At 51.4% G+C, this 20,652-nt stretch overlaps 1 protein-coding gene across 1 annotated transcript; it reads right to left on the reverse strand.

Annotated features, from left to right (window-relative positions):
• Window positions 1-952: 952 nt before the first annotated feature.
• On the reverse strand, window positions 953-20,133 carry LOC8041922 (sodium-coupled monocarboxylate transporter 1). Its single transcript, XM_040216441.3, has 3 exons — window positions 20,086-20,133; window positions 17,968-18,054; window positions 953-1,153 (listed from the first exon to the last, which is right to left on the reverse strand). Exons 1-3 carry the CDS (start codon window positions 20,131-20,133, stop codon window positions 953-955), a joined length of 336 nt encoding a protein of 111 aa, XP_040072375.3.
• Between the last annotated feature and the right edge of the window lie 519 nt (window positions 20,134-20,652).

Consider the following 20,652-nt stretch of genomic DNA (forward strand, 5'->3'; position numbering starts at 1 on the left):
GACACAAAGGGGAGAGAAAAATCACCCTGGCTGTAAATAAAAACTAAGCGGGCAAGGAGCGGCCTTATCGCAGCTGGCTTCGCTTGCGGAGCCGGCGGTGGACGCTGGGATTGACATTAACAGTGTTGTTTGCTGAATTAGCGTCAGTTTGAAGCCGTGTACTAGGTTGACATTTCTCGCCCGCAGAGATCGAACAAATTTTAATGGAAATTTCACGGCACGAATTGACGGCCGAAAGTTAATTTCATTTGCAATGTTTCAAAAATAAAGATTTATATAAAAAAGTTTGAATCGAGGCGTTTGAGCTAATTTCCTAACTAATTAAATCATTTCGGCTTTTTGCTAGTAACTGCTATGCTGACCAACCTAGTAAATAAAATTTTCCGCACTATACTTCTCTCCAGTGGTAAAAATACCTAACGCAAAGTTTCCATCAAACCGACTACTGACTAAAGGAAAACAAAAAGAGCGCTGGATAAAATTTCAACATAATGCACACCAAGAGCTGAAATCTTTGCGATGGAGACCTTTGCAAGAGCAACGGGCCTTTCATGAACGTTTAGACGTTCTACGTTTGCAAAAGCACCACGTAGTTGTGGTGCCCTCGCACAAATATTTAGAGCTGCTTATATGATTTCAAAACGAATGTCCATTAGCTCAATCTTCAACCAATAGTAATATAGCCTTCGACCACCTTCTTGCTACATGTGGCAGCAAACTCCTATTGCACGAATTATGAGATTCAGTTTTAAAAACATGTGCGTGGATCAAGCTTTCCAAATAATAGGATAACCAAGCGATCACGTATACATATAATATAAAGTTTTTGTTGGCTGGAATATGTGCGACATACACTGTGATTTCTTTGCACAATTCCCCAATTTTTACGTTTGAATTATCCGTACATTATTGAAACATGGGATTTCTTAAAGTGAAACTGTTTGTAAGAGCATTAGACAACAAGAAACGGATAAAAAGGCGTATTGTACTCATGTGGAAAAGTGTCATCCACGGTTGTTTGTAGACTTGTCGTGTTCACTGGGCAGTAGTCAACGGTGACAGGCATTCGAGTCGGTTTTACGCCAAGGCGGAGTTTCTCCCCCATAAGCCACATCTGAAGAATGATAGCAAGCAGTGTGGCAATTCCTGCTCCCTGAAACGTAGTAAATGCTTTTAAAGAGTGGAGTAGACCATATGCTGCAAAAATATGCTACATAAGCCTGTGAAAAAATAAATTGGTTGTAGCAAACAGTTATATTTTTAGAACGTTATTAAGATATCAGAATTACTTAGAAGTCTTCGTTTCCAAAATAATACAGTATTGCCGCGAGCGCAGCTGGCCAAGAAGGCAGCGCGCTCGTGGTCCAACGGTTGTCGCGAGTGCTTTCCGCGCTGAAAGCCAGGGTTCGATTCCTGGCAGCGGAGGCGCATTTTTGTTGACTCTGTAAATTAATGTTCTGGTAAATTCGAGAACCATGTTGGGCTTGTTCGAGGCAAGAATGTTCTACGCGCCCAACCTTCTACGCCGAACGATCCAGAAACCCACGAGGGTACATAAGGGATTCCGCGAGGCGAGCGGAGTCATTCTCGCCAAAGCGTTCGACTCAGCTATTACGCCGACTTCGACTCCCGCGACGCTCTGTTATTATTTTTTGTACCCTTTTATTTTTGGGCACAAGTTCGCCCCATTAAACGTTTAAGTTTCTCCAGTTTTTCTTTGTTTTCTCGCCTGTTTATTTGTGACATTTTTGGTGGAGGTGCTGGGTACCGCATGCCTGTGCAGCGTTCCCCTTCAAGAGCCCGCAGTGCAAGTTCGGTTCCAAGCCCAGTGAAGGGACCACTCACCGCGGAACCCGAAACACGGACCAGCCGGCGCATCAAGGGAGAGGATTCTGAATGCGGTTCGTTACTGGACAAGCCCAAGCCGAAGAAGATGACGATGGCCAACCAGTCGCAGACTCCGGCCGCTCCTGCCTTCATCTACCTGCCCGTCGCACCCCGGACTCCGACGCCATTCCACGGGGAAGCGCACGAAGACGTCGAGGACTGGCTTCAACAGTACGAGCGGGTGGCCGAGCACAACCGATGGACGGACAACCAGCGCCTGCAGAACCTTTACTTCGCGCTCGAAGGAACGGCCAGGCACTGGTTTGAGAATCGGAAGACTTCCTTGATCTCGTGGAGCGCCTGCAAGAACGAGTTGAGGCGAACTTTCACTAACCAGTATCGACGGGAGAGGGCCGAGGACCTTCTTCGAATGAGAACCCAGGGCGCAAACGAGACGATCACCAGTTTCGTCGAGGATGTCCTGCGCCTGGTCACTCGCGCCGACCCTCAAGCCACCGACGAAAAGAAGTTGCGGATCCTGATGAGAGGCGTACGAGATGACATCTTCGGAGGCCTCGTCCACAACCCGCCGACCACCGTCGAAACGTTTGTAACAGAGGCGACCAACATTGAACGGGCCCTGCAAGCACGAGCCGCTCACATTCATCGAGCTCCTGTCGTCGCTGCACCCACGCCGTCAAACTGCGCCCTCAGCCCCAATATTCCGGGGATCCGAGAAATAGTCCGGGACATCGTCCGTGAAGAACTGAAGAAGCTGATACCTGCCGCCGAACGTCCAGCTTCACTCTCGATCGCCGAGATTGTTCGAGTAGAGGTCCAGCAAGCGCTCCAGCCAGACGTTCTCGCCGACGCCGCACCGGAACCACCACCTCTGACCTATGTCGCCGCTGTTCGTCGTCCGCAGCCTCCTACTCCTCGGCAGTACCCAGCTGCACCCCGACGAGAAGTCTCTTCGCCGCAGTACGCGCCGCGCCAAGAGCAGCGTGGACTTCGAGAGACCGACGTGTGGCGCACGGATGACGGACGCCCGGTGTGCTTCCACTGCGGGGAGGCTGACCACGTTTACCGGAGGTGCCCCTACCGCCAGCTCGGCCTGCGAGGATTCGCTCCAAACGACCGTCGACCTCGTTTTGGAGAACGACCAAGGGACATCGAGGAATACCTCCGTCGCCCTCCTTCACCAGCGCCCACCGCACCATGAGGTTCCCGTTCTCCATCCACCCGACGTTCCGCGTCGCCTTTCCGTCGGTCGCGCCGTGACAGCCTGTCCCCCCTATCTCGTCGAGAAAACTAAGTGCGGCAACGCCTGGAGGTGCCGTTGCCGAAGACAACCCGAGTAAAGAGCCTCCAAGAACGCCGGAGCGCTCCCACTCTCCCTACGCCACGCATCGCTACGAGGCCCCTGCAACGGTGTCCAACAACCTAAACGTCGTAATCGACGGCCCCGACGCATCAGCACTCGTGGACACCGGAGCAGACTACTCAGTCTTGAGTGGGAGGCTCTCCCGCCGCCTTCGAAAAGTCATGACGCCGTGGGAAGGACCCCAAATACGAACCGCCGGAGGAGATCTCATCACACCAGTCGGGAGATGCACTGCTCGCGTCGAGATCCACGGTGAAACGTGCCCTGTCAAGTTCGTCGTTCTGCAAGACTGTTCGAGGGACGTTATCCTCGGAATGGACTTTCTCTGCGAGTATGGCGCCGTCATTGACCTCAGAACAAACCGGCTGACTCTATGAAAACCTGCTCCACCAGCGGAGGAACGCCAAGCGACGTCACCCACGGTCCGAGTCCTCGCAAACCACGTAAACCTACCACCGCGGTCGAGTGCTTTCGTACTTGTCGGGGTCGATGAAGCTTCCTGTGGCGAAGTTCTTCGCGAGGGAAGCCTCCAATTGCTCCTGGGAAGAGGCGTAGGCGTCGGAAGGTGAGTAGCTGAACTTCAGGATAGGCTGACTGTGGCCCTCGTGACGAACTTCCGAAACGAAACGCAACACCTCACAAAAGGTGCAGCCGTGGGCCACGTCGAGGAACTCCGAAACCCCGCCGAAATCACCGCGATTACTGACGAATCTTCGCCGCCCCAGCAAGACTGTACGCCGCCAGCGCAGCTCGACATTGACCCCTAAGCTTCCGGAAACTAAAAAACGTCAGCTGGTTAACCTCCTCGCCGATTACCGCGGCTGCTTTGCGACGTCGTCGAAGGTGCGCCAGACCGCGGTTGCCTTGCACCGCATCTTTGCCGAGGACGACGCGCGCCCTGTGCATCGATCGCCGTACGGAGTCTGCGCTAAGGAAAGGGAGGTGATCCAGCAGCAAGTTCAAGAGATGCTGAATGACGACATAATCCAACCTTCAAGCAGTCCGTGGGCCTCTCCAGTCGTGCTGGTTAAGGAGAAGGACGGAACTCTTCGGTTCTACGTGGACTACCGGCAGCTCAACACGGTTGCGAAGAAAGACGTCTACCCACTCCCCCGCATCGACGATACTCTAGACCGGCTGCGCCACTCTCGATACTTTTCATCGATGGACCTGAAGAGCGGCTACTGGCAAATCGAGGTCGACGAACGGGACCGAGAGAAGACAGCCTTCGTCACGCCGGATGGACTGTACGAGTTCAAGGTGATGCCCTTCGGACTATGCACGGCGGCAGCAAACTTCCAGCGTGTCATGGACACCGTACTGGCAGGGCTGAAGTGGCAGAGTTGTCTCGTCTACCTTGACGACGTCGTAGTATTTTCAGCCGACTTCGACGCGCACTTGCGACGACTCCGCGCGGTTCTCCATGCCATACAGACCGCCGGGCTCACTCTCAAGCCGTCAAAGTGCCGGTTCGCCTATGACGAACTGAAGCTCCTAGGCCACGTGGTTAGTAACGAAGGCGTCCACCCAGACTCCGAGAAGACTCGCGCCGTCGCGGCATTTCCAGCGCCGAGAGACAAGAAGGCCGTGCGAAGATTCATCGGACTTTGTGCCTACTATCGACGCTTCGTTCGGGATTTCGCAAGGATTTCCGCACCGCTCACAAACCTCACGAAGGCCGCCGAGAAGTTCGAATGGGCCGAGGAACAGCAGCAGGCATTCGACGAGCTGACTTGTCTACTCCAGACTCCGCCTGTTATTGGACGTTTCGATCGGGATGCGGAAACCGAGATTCACAAGGACGCAAGTAATGCAGGACTTGGAGCGGTACTGGTTCAAGTGCAACAAGGCGCCGAGCGAGTCATCGCCTACGCGAGTCGAACGCTGTCCAAATCGGAGAGAAATTACTCCACGACTGAAAAAGAGTGTCTTGCGGTCGTCTGGGCAATCACGAAGTTCCGCCCGTACTTGTACGGGAGCCCGTTTCGTGTAGTCACGGACCACCACTCGCTCTGCTGGCTTGCTAACCTGAAGGACCCGTCAGGACGCCTCGCTCGATGGAGCCTCCGGCTACAAGAGTTCAACATGACAGTGGTCTACAAGTCGGGCCGCAAGCACAGCGACGCCGACTACTTGTCCAGAGCCCCCGTCGAAACCCCTTCCGGCTGCAGCGACGACAATGACGACAAGAGCTTCCTAGGAGCAGTAAACGCCGACGACATGGCACGACGTGAACGGAACGATCCTGAGCTGCGCGCATTAACCGAGCACCTGGAAGGGGGTGGGGGTAGCGTGCCACGTGTCTTCTCACGAGTATTGCCGACCTTCGCCATTCGACAAGGTGTACTCGACAAAGAGAACTTCGGCGACAACAGCACACCGTGGTTGCTGGTAATCCCGACCGACCTTCGGGAGGAGATCTTTCAAGCATGTCACGACGACCCGACGTCGGGCACTTCGGTTACAGCCAAACACTGGCCCGTATAAATGAAAAGTATTACTGGCCAAAGCTCCCCAAAGCCGTCGACCTCTACACCCGATCGTGCCACGAGTGCCAGGGATGTAAGAAACCGCCAATGAAGCCGGCAGGTCTCCTGCAGCCCATTGCTCCCCCCACCGCACCATTCCAGCAGATCGGAATGGACCTACTTGGCCTTTTTCCGCCGTCAACGTTGGGAAACCGCTGGATAATCGTCGCCACAGATTATCTCACGCGGTACGCCGAAACGAAAGCCCTCCCTTCAGGGACTGCTGTGGAAGTCGCCAAGTTTTTCATCAAGTCCATCGTCCTCCGGCACGGCGCTCCCGAAGTTCTGATTACAGATCGCGGATCATCGTTCATGGCGCAGGTGACCCAAGAAATCCTGTGTGTCAGCCACACCAGCCATCGTCGCACCACGGCGTACCACCCGCAGACCAACGGGCTCACGGAAAGACTCAACAAGACCATTGCCGACATGATTTCCATGTACATCGACGTGGAGCACAAGACATGGGACGAGGTACTACTGTACGTCACCTTCCCCTACAACACGGCTGTACAAGAGACCACCGGAGTGACACCCTTTCAACTGGTTCATGGGTGCAAGGTAACGACAATGCTGGACGCTATGTTGCCCCACGAACCGGCTGTCGACGTAAGCGATGACGCCCAGGTGGTTGCCCAAAGGGCAGAAGAAGTCCGTCAGCTCGCCAGACTCCAGATTAAACCCAACAACGCGTCGACACTGGCCGCTACAACCTTCGCCGTCGGGACGTCCAATCCCAGCCCGGAGACAGGGTTTGGGTCTGGACTCCCATCCGTCACCGTGGTCTCAGCGAGAAGCTTCTCAAACGCTACTTCGGACCCTACAAAATCATCCGACGCCTCGGCGATCTGAACTACGAAGTTCTAACCGATGGAACGCGCGCATCTGCAAGACACCCGCCACGACCCGAGGTGGTGCACGTCGTCCGGCTGAAGCCGTACTACGAACGATAGAGCTCTGGAGTTTCGTCAAGGAGTGAACTGTTAAGTGCCACTCGCGAGTCTGCTATTCTTTTGCTGGGGATCTGTGTTCTCGTTTTGTGCTGCATCGGGACGATACACTTTTTTAAAGGGCGGGATAGTGCCGCGAGCGCAGCTGGCGGAGAAGGCAGCGCGCTTGTGGTCTAACGGTTATCGCGCGTGCTTTCCGCGCTGAAAGCCAGGGTTCGATTCCTGGCCGCGGAGGCGCATTTTTGTTGACTCTGTAAAGTAATGTTCTGGTAAATTCGAGAATCATGTTGGGCTTTTTCAAGGCCAGAACGTTTTACGCGCCGAACCTTCTACGCCGAACGATCCAGAAACCCACGAGGGTACATAAGGGATTCCGCAAGGCGAGCGGAGTCAGTCTCGCCCCAGGGTTCGACTCAGCTATTACGCCAACTTCGACGCCCGCGACGCTCTGTTATTATCTTTTGTACCCTTTCATTTTTGGGCACAAGTTCGCCCCATTAAACGTTTCAGTTTCTCCAGTTATTCTTTGTTTTCTCGCCTGTTTATTTGTGACAGTATATATGCATATCGAGATTTATGTATATGTATATTTATGACCATATGAAATAATCATAAAAACTGCGAGAGCACTATAATATTTCATAAAAACGGCGCATTTCATAGCATAGCCGAAGGTTGGGCAGTTTCCCGATAGTATTTCAAAAATATATTATATATTTATACTTCAGTATACCGCTACAATTTTTCGACAGTACTTTATGTTTCTGTATCGAAATACATTTTCACTTGTGCTCTTGGTATCGCAATACTTTTAAGGCGTATAAATTTGTTGCAATTTTTAAAATAATTGCTGACCTCCACAAAAAGGGTCAAGACCAAGTTTTGTAAAAAACGATTCGTGTCTCTGACGGCACATGACTTCCATTATCGTGCAAACGTTAACAATTTTCCCATAATTTAGGGGGTGAATTATTCCGGTAGATTCCGGAAGTTGAAGCCTCTGTCGGCGCGCCCAACTAACAGATAAAGGGATACGGGTTCCTGGGACTTGATCCCACGGTGCCGTTATAAGGTCACTGCTGAAAGAGGCGTCCGGATTGGACATAATCATAGTGACTTCTTGAGGTTATCCGGGTGGACACAAAACTGACTGAGATGTTCCCTGGAATTTGTCACGAAATAAAACCGCGCTCGAGTCATTGTAAAATATCGCTTGCTTCCCTTACTTTCCAAAAGTCGAGATGTTAATTCTTCAGGCTCCAATATGCAATGATGACTCGGTTGCTGGTTGGAAATCAGCAACCGAGTCATCGTGTGCTCTAGGGGTTCATTAAAAAAAGTTTTCCTAATTATACATTGTAGTGTCTGTACTTCAGACCCACGGGAACGTATTCCTGTACCCGTCTTGCCAAGTACTTTTCTATTCTTAAGATGTGTTTCTAACACTTATCGCGATACATTTTTATTGACTGTACTTTAGCATTAGTATTTTATCTGTTTTTATATGTATCCCAGTATTTGTATTTCCAAATGCTTTTGAAAGTATATCTGCGCCACCGTGGTGCCGCAGCCCCCGGTTTAAGGCCCCTGAGCAAAGTAAACACGCCCTGTCATGAGGTCGCAGTGCCGCACGTAGATTGCAGCGGGCGTGCTTCCACTATATATGTATATGGGCTTATAAGGTAAAGAACGCTGCTTACCTATCTCAGCAAAACAACGAGTTTGTATTATATGTAATGGAAATATCAACCTCGGCATTTTCAATAGGAATGTATTTATCAACCGAGTTCTCTAAGAAAACCATAATGAAGGACAATCACGAATGACTGACAAGTCATAACATCATGATGTCACTTAACAGCGTGACGTCATCTGACATCCTGACGCTATGTGATCCCGTAATTTCACGCGACACAATCGTCTCTTGTGACACCCTGATATCGCATGACCCTGTGCCATCACATGACATCATGATATTGTCACGAATGACAGTTGATAAGGCCATGATAACTGAAGAAACTAAACGTTTAATAAGGCGAACTTGTGATCAAGCGCCCCCCCCCCCCCCCCAAAAAAAAATAAAGAAATAACGTAGAAATCAGCAGAGCGTCGGTGGGCATCGTTGTCGGCGAAACCGCAGGATCGAGCGCTGGGGCGCGACTGACTTCGGCTTGCCACGCGGAGCGCCTTTTGTAGCCACGTGGGCTTCCGGAACATTCGGCCTAGAGCTTTCGGCGCGAGGAACATTCGGGCCGGGAACAAGCAAGATGATTCTAGGATTTACCAGAAAACTAAGTTCCACCTAATAAATAAAAGACGCATCACTCCCAGGAATCGAAACCTGGCTTTTCTCGTGGGAGGCAGGCACAATACCCGTTAGGCCACGCCCGCGGTGCCTATAGTTGGCCAGCTGCGCGCAACGTATTACTCTCCCCTCTTTAAAAAGTGCATCGTGCCGATGCAACACAAAACAAAACAAAGGGAATATAAAGGAAGGTGAACTAAAGAGTAATTTGGAACACATAAGGTCCACAGTCCTCTCGACCGTACGGCTTCAGTCGCTCGCCGTGGACAACTTAAGGTCGCGGTGGGCGGCGTGATGACGTTCTTGTTCCGTCGGGCATCGCCTCGTAGTTCAAATTTCCTAGTCGACGAACTACCTTGTAGGGTCCGAAGTACCGTTTTAAGAGTTTCTCGCTGAGACCACGGCGGGGAATCGGCGTCCAGACCCACACCCTGTTTCCGGGCTGGAAGTGGACGTACCGACGACGAAGGTTGTAGCGGCCAATGTCGACACGTTGTTGGGCTTGAATCCGGAGTCTGGCAAGCTGACGGACATCTTCGGCCCGTTGAGCAACCACATGGGCGTCGTCGCTCACATTGTCAGATGGCTCATGTGGCAGCATGGCGTCCAGCATGGTCGTTACCTTGCGACCATGTACCAGCCGGAAAGGTGTGAATCCAGTGGTCTCTTGAACCGCCATATTGTAGACGAACGTGACGTAGGGTAACACCTGGTTCCACGTCTTGTGCTCTATGTCGACGTACATAGAGATCATGTCAGCGATCGTCTTGTTGAGGCGCTCCGTCAGCCCGTTGATCTGCGGGTGGTACGCAGTGGTACGACGGTGGGTGGCGTGACTGAGCCGGAGAATTTCTCGGGTCATCTGTGTCATGAACGATGATCCGCGATCTGTAATTAGAACTTAGGGAGCGCCGTGCCGGAGGACGATGGACTCGATGAAAAACTTGGCGACTTCCCGAGCAGTCACTGAAGGAAAGGCTTTCGTTTCGGCGTACCGCGTGAGATAATCTGTGGCGACGATTATCCAGCGGTTTCCCGATGTTGACGGCGGAAAAGGGCCAAGTAGGTCCATTAGGATCTGCTAGAACGGTGTGGTCGTGGGAGCAGTCAACTGCTGGAGACCTGCCGGCTTTGTCCGTGGTTTTCTTATGTCTCTGGCACTCGTGGCACGATCGGGTGTAGAGGTGGACGGCTTTGGGCAGCTTTGGCCAGTGATACATTTCCCGAATACGACATAGTGTTCAGCTGTAACCGAGGTGTCCGGACATCGGGTCATCGTGACATGCTTGAAAGATCTCCTCCCGAAGGTAGGTCGGGATTACCAGCAGCCACGGCGAGTTGTTGTCCCCGAAGTTCTCTTTGTAGAGTACACCTTGTCGAATGCCGACGGTCGGTAGTACTCGTGAGAAGACACATGCACGGTATTCCCGCCCCCTTCCAAGTGATCGATTAATGCGCGGAGCTCAGGATCGTCCTGTTGGCGTCGTGCCATGTCGTCGGTGTTCACTGCTCCAAGGAATCACTTGTCGGCATTGTCGTCGCTGCAGCAGAAAGGGGTTTCGACGGGGGCTCTGGACAGGCAGTCGGCGTCGCTGTGCTTGCGGCCTGACTTGTAGACCACAGTCATGTTGAACTCTTGTAGTTGGAAACTCCATCGAGCGAGGCCTCCTGACGGGTCCTTGAGGTTCGCAAGCCAGCAAAGCAAGTGGCGGCCCGTCACCACGCGGCACGGGCTCCCGTACAAGTACGGACGAAACTTCGTGATTGCCCAGACGACCGCAAGGCATTCTTTCTCAATCGTGGAGTAATTTTTCTCCACCTTGGACAGTGTCCGACTTGCGTAGGCGATGCTTCGCTCGATGCCTTCTTGCACTTGGACCAGTACTGCGCCCAGTCCGGCGTTACTTGCGTCCTTGTGAATCTCGGTTTCCGCATCCCGATCGAAATATCCAACAACAGGCGGAGTCTGGAGTAGACAATTCAGCTCGTCGAATGCCTGCTGCTGCTCCTCGGCCCATTCGAACTTCTCGGCGTCCTTCGTGAGGTTTGTGAGCCGTACGGATATTTTAGTGAAATCCCGAACGAAGCGCCGATAGTAGGCGCAAAGTCCAAGGAATCTTCGCACGGCCTTTTTGTCGGTTGGCGCTGGAAATGCCGCGACGGCGCGAGTCTTCTCGGGGTCTGGGCGGACGCCTTTGTTACTAACCACGTTGCAAGGGAACTTCAGTTCGTCATAAGTGAACCGGCACCTTGACGGCTTGAGTGTGAGTCTGGCGGTATGAATGGCTTGGAGAACAGCTCGGAGTCGTCGCAAGGGGTCATCGAAGTCACTTGAAAACACTACGACGTCGTCAAAGTAGACGAGAGAGCTCTGACACTTCAGCCCTGTCAGTACTGCGCCCATGACACGCTGGAAAGTTGCCGGCGCCGTGCATAGGCCGAAAGGCATCAACTTGAACTCGTACAGGCCATCCCGCTTGACGAAAGCTGTCTTCTCTGCGTCCCGTTCGTCGACTTCGATCTGACAGTAGACACTCTTCGGGTCCACCGTTGAAAAATATCGAGAGTGGCGCAGCCGGTGTAGCCTGTCATCGACTCAGGGGAGTGGATAGACGTCTTCTTTTATTACCGCGTTCAGCTGCCGGTAGTCCACGCAGAACCTAAGCGTTCCGTCCTTCTTCCTAACCACCACGACTGGAGAGGCTCCACGGACTGCTTGAAGGCTGGATTCTGTCGTCGTTCAGCATTTCTACCACTTGCTGTTTCACGCCCTCCCGTTCTTTTATGAAGACTCGGTTCGGCGACCGCTGTACATGGAGGGCGTCGTCCTCGGTTACGATGCGATGTTTCACAACGATGGTTTGGCGCTCCTTTGACGACGTCGCGAAGCAGTCGCTCCAGTCGGCGAGAAGGTCACTCAGCTGTCGTCGTTTCGGGCCTGGAATCTTGGGGTCAATCTGAAGCTGCGCTGGCGGCATAATATATGCTAAGATGGCGATGATTCTTCAGGAATCGGGGCGATTTCGGCGGAGTTCCGAAGTTCCTCGACGTGGCCCACAGCGGCACCTTTTTTGAGGTGTTGCGTTTCTTGTCGGAAGTTTGTCATGAGGTCCACGGCGCGCCCACCCTGAAGTTTAGTCACTCCTCTTGAGACGCCTATTCCTCTTCCAAGGAGCAATTGTAGGTTGCCTTCCGGAACAACTTCGATATCGACGGGTACGACAACACTTGATCGCGGTGGCAGGTTCACGTGATCGGCAGCGACTCGGACGGCGGCTGACGCTGTTTGGGGTTTCTCTGAAGGTGGAACAGTCCGCAGTGTCAATTTATTTTCACCTAGGTCGATGACGGCGCTGTATTCACACAGAAAGCCCATGGCGAGAATGACGTCTCTGGCACAGTCTTGTAGATTGACGAATTTCACAGGGCACGTCTCACCGTGGATCTCGACGCGAGCAGTGCATTTACTGACTGGTGTGATGAGATGCCCTCCGGCGGTTCGTATTCGAGGTCCATCCCACGCCGTTGTCACTTTTCGCCACGCGGCGAGAGAACCTCCCACTCAAGACAGAATAGTCAGCTCCGGTGTCCACTAGTGCCGATGCATGGAGGCTGTCGATAAAAACATCTAGGTTGTGGGATACTGTTGCAGGCGCGTCGGTGCGATGCGGGGCGTCGGGAGAGTGGGAGCGTTTCGGCGTTCTTGGAGGCTCTTTGCTTCCGTCGTTTTCGGCAACGTCACCTCCGGGCTTTGCCGCATTTAGTTTTCCCGGCGAGACAGGGGAGAGAGGCTCTTTCGGCGGGGTCGTAGCACTTGGGATGTTGAACGTCGTGGTGATAAGCAGCGGGCTTCAGGGCGGAGAGACGACGCTGGGGAGGGCGAGCGTCCGAGGTACTCCTCGATGTCGCGAGTGCGTTCTTCGTACCTTTGGCGCGGGTCGTTCGTGTGGAACCCGCGCAGCCCCTGTTGTCTGTAGGGGCATCGAGTGTATATGGGGCCGGCTTCACCACAGTGATAGCACAACGGGCGTTGATCGGCCGTCCTCCACACGTCGGCCTTTCATGGCACTGCTAGTTCTGGGTGGGAGTGCGCCCGATCTTTCTGACGTCGGGGAAACTGCGGCGCCGGATGTTCACGTCAGGGTGGCGCCGTATACGGGTGAGCAGGCGGCGGTGGTCGCGTGTAGCTGCGGCGTAGCTCAGCGTCGGTGGTTTGGGAGCGGCGCTGACAAGAACTTATGGTGCAGCGCCTGCTGAACTTCTTCCCGGACAATCTCGGCGACTGAGGGTGAATCCGGTCTTGCGGTAGCAGGAAGAAGCTACGTGACATTTTCACGCACGAACGTCCCGGACGATCTCGTGGAGGTCCGAGCCCTTGCAGCTGGAAGTCGAGAGGGCAGCGACGCCGGGAAGTCACTGGTACGGGCAGGCCCGTGCTTGAAGGGCACGTTCGATGATTGTGGGTTCCTTGACGAAATATTCGACGGTGGCTGGGGGGTTGCGGACAAGGCCACCGAAGATGTCATCGTGTACGCCTGGCATCAGGATCCGAAGCTTCTTTTGGGCGGTCGCCTGAGGGTCGGCGTGAGCGACCAGGTGCAGAACATCTTCGACACATATGGTGATCGTCTCGCTTGCGCCATGGGTCCTCATTCGTAGAAGGTCCTCGGCCCTCTCCCGTCGATATTGTTTGGTGAAAGCCCATGTCAGTGCATTCTTGCAGGCGATCCACGACGTCAGAAAAGTTTCACGATTCTCGAACCAGTGCCTGGCCGTTCCTTCGAGCGCGAAGTAAAGATTCTGCAGACGCTGTTCGTCCATCCATCGGTTGTGCTGGGCCACTCGCTCGCATTGCTGTAGCCAGTCCTCGACGCCTTCATAAGGCTCGCCATGGAAGGACACACGCGTACGGGCAGCTAAGGGTAGAAGGACAACGGTTGGAGTAGCCAGTGTCGGTGTCTTCTTCCTCCGGCTCTCGGGCAAAAGACACAATTCGGGGGACTGACCTCTGATACGAACGCTTCTTCGGGCTTCGTCGTCTTCGGTGAAGGGTAGCCTTCCGGGGCTGAGTACGTCGCTTGGCCGGGATGTCTTTAGAGGGGTACGCTCAACGGGCATAGAATGCTATACACCGCGTCTCCACCAAAATGACACGAATGAATATTGTTGAGGCGATGATAACTGAAGAAACTAAACGTTTAATAAGGCAAACTTGTGCCCCCGCCCCAAAAAAAAGTAACAGAAGAAAACAGCAGAGCGTCGCGGGCGTCGATGCCGGGGAAACCGCAGGATGGAGCGCTGGGGCGAGACTGACTTCGGCTTGCCACGCGGAGCGCCCTTTGTAGCCGCGTGGGTTTTCCGAACATTCGGCCTAGAACGTTCGGCGCGTAGAACAGTCGGGCCGCGAACAAGCAAGAGGATTCTCGAAATTACCGGAAAAATAAATTTCAATATTAAATAAAAGACGCGTCACTCTCAGGAATTGAACCCTGGAGTTTCGCGTGGGAGGCAGGCACAATACCCTCAAGCCACGCGCGCGCTGCCTACTTGGACAGCTGCGCGCGCGGCAATATCACGTGACTCTGTGACATCTTCGAATCACGCAACATTATATTGTCGCGTAATATCATGACGTAACGTGTCATCATGCCGTCATGTGACACCTTAATGTCATTTGGGCAACGTGACATCACTTGTATTTGTGACATCCCATGACACCATGGATTACGCGTGACACTTGGTCGTTATGCGACACCGCGACGACACTTGATAACGTGCGATCCCTTCACACCATCACGGCGTGTGACGTCATGGTGGCCTTTGTTGCGGATTTATTTTCCTGCATTGCGTTTTCGCGAGCGAAATACATGCACTACGTGCTACACGAATCGTTGACAGCCGCTAGAACTTACTTCTAAAACCATAAGCGTATTGTCTATTTTCCAAAATCATCTCTTCTGCGATTTTTGTTGATACATTTGGATGGTGCATGGCTCCGATACGTATAGTAAGCTTTCCCTTTGAAACAACCCACACATTTTAACATGTTTACAAAATGTGATATCTCTAAATTATGGCAGTAACATGTGTATGCTATCTGATGTTCCTTCATAGGATACGTTATTTTAAAGCTGTTTTCAAAGAATACACCTCAACGGAAAATGGCGCAAAGATAAAACTTATGGCCATTAACTGCTGGAGTTGTTAAAACTGACCGAAGGAGCCAAGTGTGGTTAGGAAATATGAGATACACGGTTGATTCGCATGCCCCTCTATAACTTGAGGAAAACTTCACAAACGCATCAGTTCCGTTATCGGTAGTTTCTTACATGTTGAGTGAACACTAGATTTGCAGCGTGAGAAAGCTGGCCTAGTTATCCGGCCAATTTCCCGAAGATTACATTAAACGCCAACGACGACGCTCTACGATGCTAACATCATTCAAGCATTCTAAGATGCCACGAGCGGCTTCGTTTTGCTGGTCTTAGGGACTAAAACAAAAGAATAAATGGCCTAATTATTTAAGTTTCACTGTTTCATTTTGCACTAAACTTTGTTGCATGAAAGGTCACAAGATTTAGTGCTCTTCAATTGCTTTTGAGACAAAAAAAAACAAAACGTCTTCCCCACCATCAGTACTATGATCCATACGATAAACATTGTAGTCAGAAGGAAAAATATCTGCACAAAGAGGGGAGTCTCGCAAAGCTTTTGTATATAAACTCTTGCGACAGCTATGAGACCTGCAATTACATATACTGGTAATGCAATTAATGCAAAGGTGCAAGCGAGCTGGATAATAATAATAATAATAATAATATAATAATTATAATAATAATAATATAAGGATAATACTCCCCGGAGAGGCGAACAATTGGGAGAAAGGAAAGACATTATTCTCCAAACATAGCTACGTGACTGGTGCGCGACCGAAAAAATCCTCCTGGTCCGGGTATCTAGTCAGGGAATTCTCTATTTCTAGTGGAGCACTCTACCAAATGATTTAACCAGGAGTTCGACGTAAGTGAAGACAAAGGAGCTTTATCAGCTGCCAGCAGTCTAACATCATTTGGGGTGAACGGCTGCATTTCGAAATAATGATGATATTGCAAATAATGCAAAGCGTCAAGTGAGCTGTACAAGAATTTCGATAATAATCCCTGGAGAAGGGGAACAAGGAGGAAAGAGGACAAGCACATGTCTCCAGACACAGATAGGTGACTGGTGCGCGACCGAAAATATCCGCCTGTTCCTGGTATCGAACCAGTCGGTCGCGCACCGGTCGCCTAGCTGTGTTTGGAGATTTGTGTGTGTCCTTTGTCACCCATATTCGCCTTCTCCGGGGATTATGACCGTCATTATTGTTCAGCTCGCTTGGAGATCTGCATTATTTGTATTATTAACATAACCTTAAAATGCAGATCATTCACCCTTGTTGGTATTAGACCCGGCGTCAGCTAATCAAACCCGTTTGCTCTACTGACGTCTAACTCCGGGTTTTCTTAGTTGGTAGAACGCTCCGCTGGAAATGAGGAAATCCCTGCTTCGATATCTCAATAAAGCCTATTTTTTCGGTGACACACCAGTCACGTAGCTGTGTTTGAAGATGTGCATTTTTCCCCTGTCCCCCTTGCTCCCTTTTTTTAGCGATTATTATCGTCGTACATCTGTTATCTTTTTTTTACACTCCGACCGTTTGTTACGTTGAATGCTTTGTAATTCCACGCATGGACGACCGACAGCAATTAGTGATTTCGAACGAGCGCACATTGAAGTAATCGATATATTAAGAAGTTGCAAAGAGATGTCTCCTCTCATTAGACGCCAGCAAAATCGGTGTTTATGTATGATTCAGCACATGACAAGTCAGGCAGTTTTAGAGATGACGACAAGGTGTCATCGCATTCTACAGCAATTCTGATTAATTATTCACATCAATTAGACCAACTATGCTAATTGTAAAAAAAGTGAAAGCCGCTTACAACTCCCTGTAACGCCGAATTAGAGCGCAGCTCTTGAGGAGGAGGAGGGAAGGGCGCTGGGGCGGAGGGGGATTAGACTAACCGGGGGGGTCACGTGACCTTGGGGGGCCACGTGACCTTGGGGGTCACGTGACCCCCAATGCCGATGATGTCATCACTGACGTCGCTGGTGATGTCATCAGTGATGATGACGGTGCGGGTACCGATGACGTCATTAGTGACGTCACTGATGACTTCACCAGTGATCATGACGATGACGATGCGAATGTCGGTGACGTCATCAGTGACGTCGCTGACGACGTCATCAGTGATGCTGACGATGACAATGCGGATGCCGGTGACGACATCAGTGACGTCACTGATGACGTCATCAGTGATGATGACGATGACGATGCGGACGTCGGTAACGTCACCGGCATCCACATCGTCATCGTCATCATCACTGATGACGTCACCGGCATCCGCATCGTCATCGACATCATCACTGATGACGTCATCATCACTGATGACGTCACCGGCATCCACATCGTCATCGTCATCATCACTGATGACGTCACCGGCATCCACATCGTCATCGTCACTGATGACGTCACCGGCATCCGCATCGTCATCGTCATCATCACTGATGATGACGTCATCAGTGATGATGACGATGACGATGTGGATGCCGGTGACGTCATCAGTGTCGATGACGTCATCGGGGGTCACGCGACATCGGCGGGGGTCACGTGACCTCGGGGGGTCACGTGACCTCGAGGAGAGGGTCATGTGACCTCGGGGGGTCACGTACCCCCCCACGAAGTCACGGGACCCCGGTGGGGGCTCGCGCGGTGCATTATGGGACATTTCCCATGATGCACCGCGCGGTTACGCCGACGCCGACGCCGCTCAAGCTGGAAACGGGCCCCTAAGAGCTGCGCTCTAAAAAAAAACGAATCCTTGACGGCGCTTAGATAACTGTTTAATGAATATATCGGAAACTTTAACTCACTTTACTGTTGGCAATGGGGAAAATCAGGGCCATTATAACTAATCCAACAAATGGTCCTGTTACAGCGCTGTAAACCATCATGATGATCTGCAAAACCGTATAAAACACTTGAGAAACAATGAAATTAATTTGTAAACATTAGACTCAATCGTTTAGCATGTATTGACACTAAACAAAGGTGTTAACGCTTCCAAATTTAGATTGTCTAAAAATAGAACTCAAGGCCTCTCTTCAAAGAGCTTATACAAGGATAACAAATATATGACGGCAATTAATAAAAATGGAGCAGCAAGTAAAATTGTTAGAAGGTGACACACAGATGCTCATTGAATATTTCCATAGTCCCGTTGTAAAGCGAAATAGTTTTTTTTTTCACTCATGCATGAATATCTGAAATGGATGGGCCGTATGTTTATAAAAGAAGGGCGCGATCAAGCCATGATTCTGACGTCACGATTCTCCTGCAACAGCTGGGAAAGAGGAGGTCTGTCCTCCTCACTTCGGTTCACCAACTCGAGGGGACGAAGCAGGGAGGAGGGGGAGTGAGAATCGCATCGTCACATTTCTCGTCAGCCTTATCGGTGGTGGTCAATCGCACAGTTCTTTTCAAAATACTTTCAGCGGTTGGTGATATCACTGAATGAGTGGTGTGTTTGGGTTCTACAGCGTCCCGCCTATCGCTCCAGCCCTGTTTTGTAAGCTCAAAATGTCGGTTCAGTATCTCTCTAAAGTCCAACCAACAGAATCATCTTCTGCCGGGAAAAAGACCGGTTCCCGGTTCCCTTCTCTCCATTCCCTCCTGCGCTCTGTTACCGATTTATGGCCCCAGGCGAGGGTCTCTATGCTCCCTGCAGAAAGGAGGAAGCTCTCCATCCTTCTCGCACAGAAAGAAGGTATTGCAGTAGAGATTCCTCTTGTCTGCTTGCTTGTTATACTTTAACATACCAGGTTTATTCCTCTGTGAAAATATACCCGTACTTGGAAGACTCAATAATAAAATTAATTTATGATTTAAAGAGCGATGGTTTATATCTGTTTAAAAAGTTGCACCTCCGTTTTCGAAGAGCGAAGAACATATCCTTCATTGCATACCTAACCTGACCTGACGACACGTGATGTTACGTGGCCGGAGCTCACGTCAGGTCGTCGCGTGACGTGATGGTGTCATGGTGTTGTGCCACGTGATATACTGACATCACGTAAACTAACGACACTGTGTCGAGATATGGTGTCACGTTGCGAAATCACTTGTCGTCAGATCCTATGGGCATGGTGTCGAGTATGCTCCGTTCAGCCCTAAGCTGGCAGTGCGGTGGGAGCTCCGTGCCCGCCGGACCAATCATCCGCCTCCCACTTATCGCCTGAACTGGCTCCCTGCGAGGGGGTAGGGGCGGGAGCGTGATCACATGGAGAAAGAGGGACGTTTCACTGGTCCAACGAGGGCGTAGCCTCCACTGTAGTCTCAGCTTAGAGGTGAATAGAGTATAGAATTCGTCTCGTGACATGAGGTCACTTAAGCTGGAGTCAATTATGAACAGAACACGAGGTGCCGTGACGTTACGTCACATAACGGAATTACGTGATGTCAGGTCGAGTAACGTCACGGTGCTTCGTGCCAGCACACACTTCCACTTGACCATACGTCGCGTGACATGGTCAAGTGACGTGAAGACGCGGTCTCGAGTTGTGGTGTCATGGGACGCAAATTAGTGCTTATACAAAATTTCAATCTTTTTGGCTAAATTTAGCGAGAAAGAGTTTTCACTGATGAACAAAAATACGGACAAATGAACGGAAGGGTTTAATGACGGTTCTCTAAAACGCATTAACGTCTTTCAAACAGATGAAGAAAAGAAAGGAAAACAAATACGGCAATTTTTTCCGGACAATATAATTGTGTTCCTTAGATATATTTTTCGTTTGTTTACATTTTCTTGAGGAACACGTAAGCTGAAGCGTTCAGACCTCCATAAGTATACCTGTCTGCAAGATATAATTTAGGATTATGCCTGAGGTAGGGTCAAGAGAAAAGCAAGGAAGACAAACTCATAAGAGCAGTCAAATGAAACCTACATTTTGTTTCCTCTCAACGTAGAAACGGAGGTGAAGCGAACATACCCTTGATGCAGAGCCCATGTATGGAACCGCAATGCTGTATATTGTCATGATGCCGCCGATAGTAAATGCTGTCGAAAAAAAATGAAAGACGTTTACAACACGCTGTAACGCCAATTGGAGCGCAGCTCTTGAGGAGGTGGAGAGAAGGGTACTGAGGGCAGGGTATACCCCTCCTCCCTCCTCCTCACCGTCCCTGCTACTCCTCCTCCCCTTCTGCCTCCTCTTCCTCCTCCTCGTCCTCGTCCTCCCCTCTCCTCCCCTCCTCCTCCTCCCCTCCTTTCGTCCTCCTCATCCTCCTTCCCTTCTCCTCCCCCTCCCCCTCGTCCTCCTCCCTCTCCTCCTCCCCGCGCGTTGCATCATGGGAAATTTCCCATAATGCCCCGCGGGAAGCACTTGTGACGTCAGGCGTGACGTGATGAGGGTCCCGAGCGGTGCATTATGGGACATTTCCCATAGTCACAGCCCGGTTACGCCGACGCCGACGGCGACGGCGACGCCGCTCAAACGGGAAACTGGCGCCTAAGAGCTCCGCTCTAGAAGTGTACAGAAATATCCGTTTTCGCAGGT

The sequence above is a fragment of the Ixodes scapularis genome, unplaced genomic scaffold (genome assembly GCF_016920785.2).
Source record: "Ixodes scapularis isolate PalLabHiFi unplaced genomic scaffold, ASM1692078v2 PGA_scaffold3__209_contigs__length_174095766, whole genome shotgun sequence".
NCBI classification, from domain to species: domain Eukaryota; kingdom Metazoa; phylum Arthropoda; class Arachnida; order Ixodida; family Ixodidae; genus Ixodes; species Ixodes scapularis.

Coding starts and splice junctions, on each gene's coding strand:
- LOC8041922 (XM_040216441.3), bottom strand. CDS start 20,133: ATGACAATATACAGCATTGCGGTTCCATACATGGGCTCTGCATCAAGG. Junction 18,055..20,085: donor ACATGGGCTCTGCATCAAGG/GTATGTTCGCTT, acceptor ACGGTTTTGCAG/ATCATCATGATGGTTTACAG. Junction 1,154..17,967: donor TCCCCATTGCCAACAGTAAA/GTGAGTTAAAGT, acceptor ACTACGTTTCAG/GGAGCAGGAATTGCCACACT.